Source organism: Atta colombica, unplaced genomic scaffold (assembly GCF_001594045.1).
Source record: "Atta colombica isolate Treedump-2 unplaced genomic scaffold, Acol1.0 scaffold281, whole genome shotgun sequence".
Taxonomy (NCBI): Eukaryota; Metazoa; Arthropoda; class Insecta; order Hymenoptera; family Formicidae; genus Atta; species Atta colombica.
Genome location: NW_017259383.1, coordinates 505,198 through 516,774, shown reverse-complemented (window position 1 = coordinate 516,774; position 11,577 = coordinate 505,198). Strand labels below are relative to the sequence as shown.

The window sequence follows — 11,577 nt, the reverse complement described above, 5'->3', positions numbered from 1 at the left end:
ATAATAATATAATAATTAAATTAATAATTTAATATGCTATCTTTTTATATTTGACTTTAAAAAAAATTTTGCGGCGAGCCAACGACCCCCTTAACAAATTTCTGAATCCGCCAATGTGAGTTTCACTTTGCATCCTCTATTATCGAACTTCTCGTCTTGTCACGAATACAGAGGTAGTTAAATTATCGGTCGCAATGAGTCGCGAGCAGAGAAACATGCGGAACTTCCAGCTGCATCGTGAATGAACTTTTAACGCGAATGGCGCAGCGCCGTGATCGAATGCGAGCACGCTAACTTTGTGTGACCTTATTCTTTCTCGTATCGCAAAGTGTCACACTGTTTGTCTCTCTAGACTAGTGCTAGAGAGTACGACCGGTTGCCGAGGAGAAAATCCTCTTTTTCCGTATGTTTTTCCGCGCATTCGCTGCTCCAGTTCGCCAACATGTACTTCGAATTACGGCAGCCTTCTCTGCGTCGCAGAGCAAGCCTTGTATAATTGAGAAAGTGCCAACTAGGGAAAAAGAACATCAAAGCCAAAAGTTCGTGTTCGAGACTCAGGAAAATAAAATTTTAAATTTATTTTATAGTTAACATTAATGGAAGCTGTAAATAGTTACATCCTACGAGGTAGAATAAAATCTGTAAACATATGTTTTCTGGAAATGGTGTTTTTGCTTATGAATAGCTTTTTCCAATCGAGGCTTCGCAAACAAAACAACAAGCCACGATAACATTAAAATGAATCGTTACTGATTAAAAAGGCTTTTAAGTTGCGTTTGGAAACTTTATCCGAGTGCCTAAGTATATTTTATTCTTATTTTCGTATAATGGATAAAGGTAAGATGATTCACTAGAGTATTCAGATAAATTTTTCAAATGCAACTTATGCAGATGTACATTAATTTAAATCTTAGTTTAACTTACTTTTTATCTTTTTCTAGTTCTAAGAATCAGAAAAGGATAAAGAGTAAATTCAACCGAGACTAAAATTAATCTATGTGGACATTATGGAGTCATTTTGGAGATATTTTGACTTTCATATTGATTTTATAATTTGTATACCTATGCAGAAAAATATTATTCTATTGCTAAGAAAAATGAATATTCAATTTATTTTCTTCCTTTTAATGATAATCTTTAACAAAGAATATTTTTTCTTAATAATAATCTTAAAATATAAACTTATTACAAATTTTAGAAAAATTCATTATTATATAGAGAAGAAGATGGTATCATGTTAGACTTTGTGGTCTCCCTTAATATCTCTCTCCGCTATTATATAGTAAATTATAATGATTACGTATGGAATTATTTACCAGTAGCTCGCCGTTACACTATGACGTTAATATGCCAATAGTCAATAGCCAGCACTTATTATAATGCATTTTTACTTTCAAGTATTTCGAAACGTTTCTAAGATACATTTTAGCATTTAATTATATCTTCCTTCCTCATTTTTTTTAAAGTTCAGCGTATTATCACATGAATATATTATATGTATATTTGAGTGTGTTGTGTGCTTTTCAACATTTTATTTGACTATATATTTTGAGTTATGCAAATTTGAATGTATACATAGCATGGCATTTTGCTGATGTGTCGTCTGTGCGTATTGATTACTTACGGTCTCTTTTTTGAAGTTTTTATATCAAAATAATCACTTTTGATAATCGATTATAACTCTGTTAATCTATTATAATTTATATTACGTGTACTATTTTTAGTACTGAGCAGCTTATAAGCAGAAGTTATGTGTATGTATATACATTTATTTACATACATTCTAAAATGTTTTTTTATTTTATTAATTTTATTATCAAACACTGTTTTTTTTAAACAAAACCAATTTTTTAAATCTATTTTTATAGGAGGAAATTATCATGCCTGTTTCTCTTCGTTAATGCAGTGTCGCTATATTTTTATAAATAATGTCCTATATAATAAATATTTCGTAACTTTGAGTTTAGAATCGATTGAACAATACTTTGACAAATGTAATTATTAAGTTTTAAATTTAAATTTTGATTATTAACGAAGTTATTGTATAAAATGTAATAAAAATAAAATAGGAGGCCATATCATAATATCATATCATTTCTTTTATTTAAAATAAGAATTTATTTTTTTTTCTAGAAGAATATAAAATTGATCGAAGTAACGATTTTAGAGAATATAATAAGCAAGTCGAATTTGTTTTAATCTTGATTAAAGTATTTAATTCATTAGAAGAATATATGTTGAATAAATTTGATGTTTGATGAACTTACTATGATAGATTGTAGACATATGAACTTTTTTAAAATACATTTGAAACAATTAATTACTTATATACAGTAAAATTTTTTTCTTTGTATATTCTACCTAGATTTATTTACTGTTAGCTTTCGCTTAACGCTATTTCTTAACAGTTGATATTGTCACGTTAATTTGATTTATCTCCAGTAGTTTTCGCATAAAATATTTTATCAGAAGCGTCTCTTATATATTTAACATAAATAATTCTCAAGGAATAATTCTCAAGACGTTCAGATATTTCATGGAGGTCCATAAATGCCCACTGGATACGTCTGTCTGCTGTATGAGCGGTGATTCTGCGAAGTGGTGCTGTAATTTACATGCTCGCAAATCGCTTTCGCAATTTCGCTGGGACGTGTCCGAGCGTTTTTTCCTTTTTTCCTCTTTTTTTTTATCCCGATCGTACATCTACCGAGGATTATTCGCGAACCGAGATCGCAATCACAGCCGTTCATTTCGCGAGGCAACGTCGTCGTATCCATAAGGTTCCTTTCCTCGACCATCGACACCGTGTCATCCGATAGCCGCAGGATATACGTGCCTAACCGAGAGTGAGAGAAAGAGAGATAGAAAGATATATCGATTGCCACTCGGCGTCTCGCTTTTGTACGAGTTCGCAACCAGCCGCCGCACCTAGAGATCTGAACATGGGGATGCACTTCGATGCGCGCGAGGCGGAGGGCCGGAAAGATAGGAGGGTAACGCGGCCGGAATTAATGCGGAGTGAGTAAGCTGGCTTGGTAGTCGCGCGAAAGAAAAAGGGATTTATGCACCGCCAGCGTTGATAAAATATATCCCGCGGCTCCGGAGAGATATACACCTCGTCGCTCTTCTCGTCTGAGAGAGTTTTGCTCGCTTTGCATTTCGCGTAACTCGCATCGTGCGCGTGTGCAAACTTGTGTTTTTTCCTGCGTGAGATATGTACATTCTTGGTATCGTCTGAGGTTGAAATAATATGTTGGAAGGATTTTGGAAGATCGATGATTTTGACAATTAATAATCAGAATGAACAATTGATCGTGATTGTACCAATAATATTAGTCTTTTTGCAAAAAAGCTAGTCTTTATGCAAAAGGGCCAGCCTTTATGCAAAATGGCCGCTAATCTACTTTTTAGTCTTTTTGCAAAAAGGCTATGACATCTGTCAATACGTCCAGTTTCTATTACAAATTATAAAAAGATATCGTGTTCAAAGAATGTCGCTCAAAAAAGTACAATTAGCAGAAGAGTAATTAGCGTTTTAGCACAGAAACGCCAAAGAAGCGTATCCGTCCGCGTGGTGTCCGGTGAGAAAGAGATCGCCAAGGTGGGGAACGGATGCGGAGGAAGGGAGAAGGAGGAGGAGGGAGAAAGAGAGAGAGAGAGAGAGAGAGAGAGAGAACGGTGCGCACTTAGGGCCTTTCGTCACGGAGACGAGGCGAGAGCCGGCCGCGCGCGGTCAATGGCTGCGGTATCCGCAGGTTCAAGGAAACCGGGCTGGTCCGATTCGACATCATGTCGTGTACACGGGGAAACCGAACAGGTGATGCGCCTCTGCGAAAATGCAGGTTAATGGAATGCCGTCTAAGTAGCCTCTGCCGTGCTGCCTTGCAAGTGCATACGATTACCGCGACTGGATTCTCGAGAGTCTTCCACGCTTCGGCGATCGGATAGAGAACTGTGTCGTGCCTCGATCGAAAACATTACCTCCGACACGTATACAACTCCTTATAAAGATTCGCACGTGTAATTTATTCCACTATAACGAAAACTCGCAGATATAAACTTATATATGTAAATATAAGATATTTTATTAAATGAACCCGACATAAAATTGAATGTTAATTAAATGCAGAGCATTTGGAGATGATGTAAAATTTAGATTTTACATAAAAAAAGTCAGAATTTTACATAAAGAAGAGGAAGTGATTCGTACAGCACAGACCTTCAAGAAACGCCGTCCTAAAAGACATTCAAAAGACGTCTGCATATCTTCTGAATATCTTAAGGATATTCCTAGGATTCTTAAGGATATTCCTAGTGTTCCTGGGATATTTGTCGAATAAAATGTGCGGTATGAGAAGATAGAGAAAGTATTTTTGCTTTTTTTTTCTTTTGCAATATTAATCGTGGGCAGAGCGACTATTTGTCGAAACAGCATGATAGAGCGAGAATGAAACCGAGAGAATACCGATTGTTTGAATACCGATTGTTTCTCGTACAATTCTGAAGTAACAACTCTGAGACTGATTACGATGGATTCTTTCATAAGCACGCAAATCTTTTCACAATCCACTCGATCGTTACGAACGGAGCAGTGTTTTTGTCATCAGTCAATTTTTAGAAGATGGTAAATGATGGTTCTATCAAACTTCGCGTTAAATGTAAAATTCTTCGACGTATTGCATGCACAAGATCTATTCAGAAGCGTTGGTATTTAGTCGAACAAATATATCAATCGTACAGCTAATATTTATACACTTCAAATAATGTTAATTCATTTTTTGGAACTTGTTCATACGTAATTTTTCAATACCTATGCTCTTATCCAAGGAATAAATCAAATAAAAAAAATTAAAATGACTTTATTTTGATGTCATAAAAGTCAAAATGATAAATTTGACTATTTAATGATGTTCAGAATCAAAATAAAATTTTGATTTTCTATTAATTTTTATTTGTGTTTCTTGGGTATGTGTATTTTGGCGATTATATGGAGGTCTCTTCACGCGTTTCTATCAGCGCCACGACATAGCAACGAGCTCATCGATCGGTCACGGAGGTAGCTTTTTGAAAGCCGCATGAGGGAACCACGAGAAACCCCAACCGGACGACGACACGAACAGGGAGGAGCGTGGACGCTTCTCATATATGTATGTATCTGCGTTAGATGCATGTATACATGACTAGCATATCGATTTAATATTCTTTTTCTCATACCGATGCATGAAGGCGGCGGTTGACATGTTACTATCCATGGGGTGGTTCCATAAATCCCGGCCGGGCCCCGCCAACGCGACCCTCTTGACGGCACTCCCGCTCGCGGTGCTCCGAGCTCCGTTCCGTCACCCTGTCCTCTCGTTTCGACACCGTGACCTCGAAATGACCTCAGGAAATCCACGATGAAAGAGAGAATCCAACGCGATGCGAACGCGGCTGGCAACAACGACCGGTAGATAGGATCGTTTTCTACGAACACCTGCTTACATCGACCTGGACAGGTTGAGATCGTCTGCCTGACTGAAATCAGAATGCGCACTAGTCGGTTTCCATGGTGGATGGTGAGCCGATGGTGGTGGACGGCAGTGTTGGACGAGAGAAAGAGAAAGAGAGATAGAGTTGGAGGTGGAGTACCGGTGGAGGTGGCGATGGCGGTGGCGGTGGCGGTTGTACCCGTACTCGAAGGATTGGTGGGGGGTTTTGACAGAACCGTCTGTGCCGGCTGCGCACTACATTCTCCATCGAATTGACCCATGAGACGTAGAGTGTGGTCTTGACTAGAAATCGCCGCGCAATGCGGAGAAACCGGCACTAAATTTACATTGGGTGTGCGATTTTTATAAAATTTCTCAAATAATAAAGAAGCCGTTTTCTTTTAAATTAATTCTTAATTCTTTCTTTTGATATTTTTTTCTATCTTAAAAACTTACACCTTTTTAAAAAGGTTTGTTTAGAATATTTTATATTATCAACAAATTGTAATGATCTTGATTTAAACACATTTTATTCTGCAACCCTCTCTCTCTTTCTTAATTACATATTTTTATCTTTTTTGTTACATGATAAAAATATTTAAATATTTCAAACTCAATAATTATAAAACTCAAAAATTAAAAAATTTTTTGTTTCTCGCATACAAAAATAATTCGTTTCAGTATGGAATTTTAAGCTATTTTTCAAAAGCTACAATAATTTCTTTATATAAAAGAGAAAGTAATGTATCTCCAGTAGTTTGTTTATTACAAAGGCGCGGCACTTAAGACGCAATTTCTTAAAACGTGTTGTTGCGTTTTAGCGTAGGTTTTTTTTTAGAGTCTTCCTTATTGTCCTGGTGTATCTCGTTCGCTTTGGCAATTTTGCTCTTATTGGGAAATGCTGACACAAGTGATACAGAGCTTTACTGAAAATTGCCATTTTTTGCTTCCCATTTTATGAGCTTCCGCATTTTATGAGTTCCATTTTCATCTGGTATCATCGTTGAATGCCCTTGTTGCCGAGCATTCATTTTATTCTTTGTTTTTCGTCTCTTTTTTTCTTCTTGTTTCCGTCCTTCATGCTCGTGCAGGATGCACTTTTGTACGAGAATCCAAACTAACATAATGGCGCGCGATTTTAGCCAGGCAACAGCAAAACGGCAAATATTTTTCAAGTTGTTATATCACGTTCAAGCGACACGTATCGATTTTTCTTACATTGCAGGAGAATGAGATTTAAAAATTTTACAAACTCTTTTTTGCGAATACCTTCTCAAAATATATATAGTTATATATACCGTTCTATTTTCGCGATTAATTCCGAGAAATGAGATCAGCTTATGCGTACGCAATAATCTAGTTCCGTTGAAATTGAATCGAAATTAGATCACATGACGTACATTGGAGCATGTAATATCGATCCTTCTCTGATGATGTTTGCCGGGAGTAGTTATAATGATACTAACTCGTATAATTGTTTGGCTATACTCGAGCTAATTGCATTGGCCTGTTCGTGTCGCTCCTTTCTCCAAAGTACAATTCAATTTAAGGCAAGTGTCTTCTGACTGAAGTGTCTGGAGTCCTCGGTTTCACCTGGACGAGTTCGGTTTCACCAGTTCCGGTACATTCGGATTCAAAGTTCGAGACAAAATCAATACGTAGATATCGCGCGCATCAGCAATTTTCTCTTGCCGTTGTATTCTCCTTCGCTTCCGATAATAAGTCCTTCAACTGTACGGTAAAGTGTGCCAAAGAAGAAAAAGAAAAAGAAAAGGGAACGCAGATATTGGCATGTCTCGAAAATCGAAGGAATCGAATTCTCCCGTTTTTTTTTGGGGATGAAATGAAAATTGCTCTCTGACGTTGAGAAAATTACCTAATTTCGTCTTGAAAAAAATCTATTCCACAAAGTTCCACAGAATTTTTCTTTTTATTATATACGGGTTGTAATTAAATTTATTAAATTTTTATGTTTATATATGATAAAAATTTATGCTAACTAATATTTCGCTCACATTATACAGTGGTTGTACAAAAATTTCCGACCAATGAATAATTTAACAAAATATTTAATGGTTTTCAAATCAGGACAAATATATAAAACATTTTAAAATTTAAAAGCATTAGGAAAAATGATATCTAGAAATCAATGAAAAGTTATAGAATATTAGCATGAGGAATTGATAATCCTATAAAATTTTAATGTTAAAGACTAAAATGCATTTAGATTTCTAAAACATGACAAGATTTGCATACGACGATGAAAATATCGTTTATTAAATATTGATGCATAATCATTCGATGCAAATCGTCAGGTGAAAGAATACAGACAAAGAACAAGAGGAAAAATAGTCCCTAAGGACGGCGCGCTTATCGTAATCGGCACGGCAGAACGGACGGCATTATTCGCGCAGCACGTAGCGATTCATTCGTTATTGTCCGACATCCCTTTATAACGTTACACGAGGATGACTTTCGCGGCATATGGGCTCATTCACAATGAATCGCTGCAGGCGTGCACGGCGCACGTGTGCAATGCCTGCACACCGCATTTTGAAACAAGTCAACAGCTATTTGAAATTTTTGAATTTTAGAAAGTATGAGCCAGTTATGTGCAAACATGACGTTTTTATGCATTAATTAAAAGAAATAACAGAACACAAATGTTTCTTGATCAATATCGTGGAAGCAAATGTGCGCGTATTTGAAACGACGTAATTATTCTGCGTAGAAACTCAGGGTATACTCGTTTATCATTCATCGAAAACAAGGAGATAGCTTCGTTTACCTTTCTTCGATCCATCGCACGGAGAGTTCGAGTAAACAAGACACGAAAGAGGGTGTCGGGAAAACGCGGATGTGCTGAATGTTAGAGGTGTATGATGGAAAACGCGCGTGATTCGATAAAACGTTTGCGGAATGGCAGCCAGTCACGTTTCGTCGCAAAAACAGGCATAGGGCTGACGCATACTGGGGTGAATAAAGTGAGGGAGCTTCGAGGAGAAAGTCACGCTGATGATACACTGGAAATTACACGCGAATAAGTTCGCGAAAAAGAATTAGATTTAACTTCCAATCTATTAATAAAGAAAATATCGGAACTATCTCTCACTTTTGATGGGCTTTGGTTATAAAAAATTTAATATTTTCAAAAAATGTAAATACTGTAAGTGTTATAAATAGCTATAAACAGTGCTAAAAATAAAAAATACCAAAGATTTTTTATACACTATATAAAATTTAACATTTGTTATATACCTCATAGTTTCGAAGATAATAGCCGAAAATGAAAAAATCCATTACTTTTGAGTGATTGTTTCGACTCTTAAACTTTGACATAAGTAAATAAAAAATATTAATATTTAATATTTTTTTATGCTTTACACATCCAAAGTTATCAAAATGTGTGAAGGATAGTTCTTTATAAATTTATACCTCTTTCGTTGTTTGTCGACACAATAGAGAGAACTAATACATTTTCAAGAAAAAATTAATTCTCCGTTGAGCTAACAATTTATCAGAAAATGTAAAGTAAAATGAAATCTCTTTTTTTATGAACCTTAATTATGATAATTAATATTGTACATTTTCGATTCGTTTTCTAATTTCACTCGTGAGGAGTGAAATTAGAAGATAACATTTTGATGGCGATTGTATCGCCTCGGTATGCAAATCGCGACAATCAATAATCGTTAAAAGAATGAAAAGGAGACAGATGATTGACAGACGACGGAGTGATGATAGTTTACTTTGGCTTGGATTACAGGCAACTCGTCGTGCTTTAATGCAGCAAGGTCTAATCGCAAATAACGTTGAAGTGTGTAAGAGCAAACACTCAGCAAAACTTATTAATATGCTTAGAATATTGCATAGGACATGTAACATTCACAATGAAAATTACATGAATTATATAAGAAAGATATGAAAGTTTCTGTCTAAATTTTGTGAATTAATTAAAATTGAAATTTGTAATATGTATTATATATCGTAGTCAATTCTGAAATTCTTTTCTGGAATCTTTTTATATGTTTAATTTTCATTACTCGAACAACATCGTTGTTAATTAATTTTTCTTTTTACATATTATACTAAAAGTATTACTTTTAGTATACTTATACTAAAAAGTATTTGACAAGTCAATTACAAATAGATTTTAATCACACGTAAATTATTTAATATATTTTTAATTTATTTTGAACTGTTAAATTTAATATTTATCTTAAAGAATAAAGCTTATTTTTTTTAAATAAGAAATATATTAATGCAAATAAATATTTTTATTATTATTTCTTTCTATCTTTCTGCTAAAAAGAAAAAAGTTGTGTGATAAATTAAGAAAATAAAATCAAGTCGTTGCATTTTTACAAAATTTTAATTTTATATTATTAAAATTATAATTATATAATATACAGGATGATTCGTATAAAGTGACCGATTTATACAAGTCCATAAAAAAAAATTCCTTGTGCTGGGGTAGAAACCCAGCTATGTATTTTGAATCGTTGAATACGAATCTGACATCAAAATAGGACCATTCAGGAAAATCGCTCTCGATTGAAAATTTTTTTCCCTAGATGATTTATGGGCCTGTGTTATTAGCAAAATTTAAAGACATACGGTTTGTACCAACATGTTCAATACAAAGAGGGACATCATATAGTGAAAATAATTATTTTATAGTGGACGCGTTGGGGACATTTCAAAATAAACTTCATTTTTTTTAATGAAATGCCATATTTTTTATTACATTATATGACAGCCTTTTTTAAGACAAATTCATTGGTATATTACACAAAAACATTCTAGATCAATCTAATTGTAAGTCACAAATTTATAGTAAAGTAAAATATATGCCCTGCATTTCCGTTCCTTACAATAAATGTTCAATGTTTTGACCTTGAACTCGACGACACAGATGAATTCGATGTATTAAATGATTCACTGCTCTTCTTAATATCTTCAGTGAAATATTTTTAAGCGTTGTAGTAATCCGAGTAATCATATTATTACGAATTGTTGAAGGTTCAGAGTACACAATGTCTTTGACATATCCCCACAGAAAGTAATTCAAGGGCGTAAAGTTGGGTGATCGAGGTGGATGCTACAAATCGATCTATCGATGCGGTATATTTTTCATTTAATAAATTTTGTATTGCCTTGGTAGAATGAGCAAGAACTACGTCTTGCTGAAACCATATTTGTCCTCGAATATATAATTCCACATTTTCTAAGAATATTAGCAAATGGTTTTCAAAGAAATTGTGTATTGTAAATTGCACCATTTAGTGTTTCTTCGAAAATATAAGATCCAATTATACAAGGCCGCAATACAACGAGAGACACGATAAAGTGATTTTGCAGCATGACAATGCTCGACCCTATGTTGCGAAAGTGGTCAAGACATACTTGGAAACGTTGAAATGGGAAGTCGTACCCCATCCCCACCGTATTTTCCAGACGTTGCTCCCTCTGACTATCACTTGTTTCGATCAATGGCACACGGCCTGGCTGACCAGCACTTCCGATCTTATGAAGAAGTAAAAAATTGGATCGATTCGTGGATAGCCTCAAAAGATGATCAGTTTTTTCGACGCGGGATTCGTACGCTACCCGAAAGATGGGAGAAAGTAGTGGCTAGCGATGGACAATACTTTGAATCATAAATGTATAACCAGTTTTTTACAATAAAGCCTTGAATTTCGGAAAAAAAACGGCGGAAGCAAAATTGTACACCTAATATAAAATATATATAAATCGGTTGACTAAAGATAGGCTAACAAAAGATGACTACTTGTAGAGATACGATGACAAAAAAATGATTAAAAGTAGACCTTGGTTGTTTAGGCCATAACTTCAAATCTAAATCATTTAGATTTTAGATCAAAGCTTATGTTACATATATAGAATGAAATAAAATCAAACTATTATTAATATATTGAAGATTCTAACGAATATAAATCAAGTGATATAATTTATAAATTGCAGAAATTTATTCTGCAATGTAACATTTTCTTTTAAGAAAACATACTTGCATATGAGTCTGCTACATTCATGTGTAACACTTTAATAATATAGAGCTTTACCTAAAGTATCGATTATGCAACTTTTG

General features: G+C 34.6%; 1 protein-coding gene across 2 annotated transcripts in view; it reads right to left on the bottom strand.

Moving 5' to 3' along the window:
• Positions 1-5,501, bottom strand: part of LOC108689922 — a 48,641-nt gene extending 43,140 nt beyond the window's left edge. For both annotated transcript variants that reach the window (XM_018196898.1, XM_018196899.1), the window contains exon 1: positions 5,215-5,501. In XM_018196898.1, coding sequence (XP_018052387.1) covers positions 5,215-5,252 — 38 coding nt within the window. In that variant the 5' untranslated portion in view covers positions 5,253-5,501. The remainder of the gene's footprint in view (positions 1-5,214) is intronic.
• Between the last annotated feature and the right edge of the window lie 6,076 nt (positions 5,502-11,577).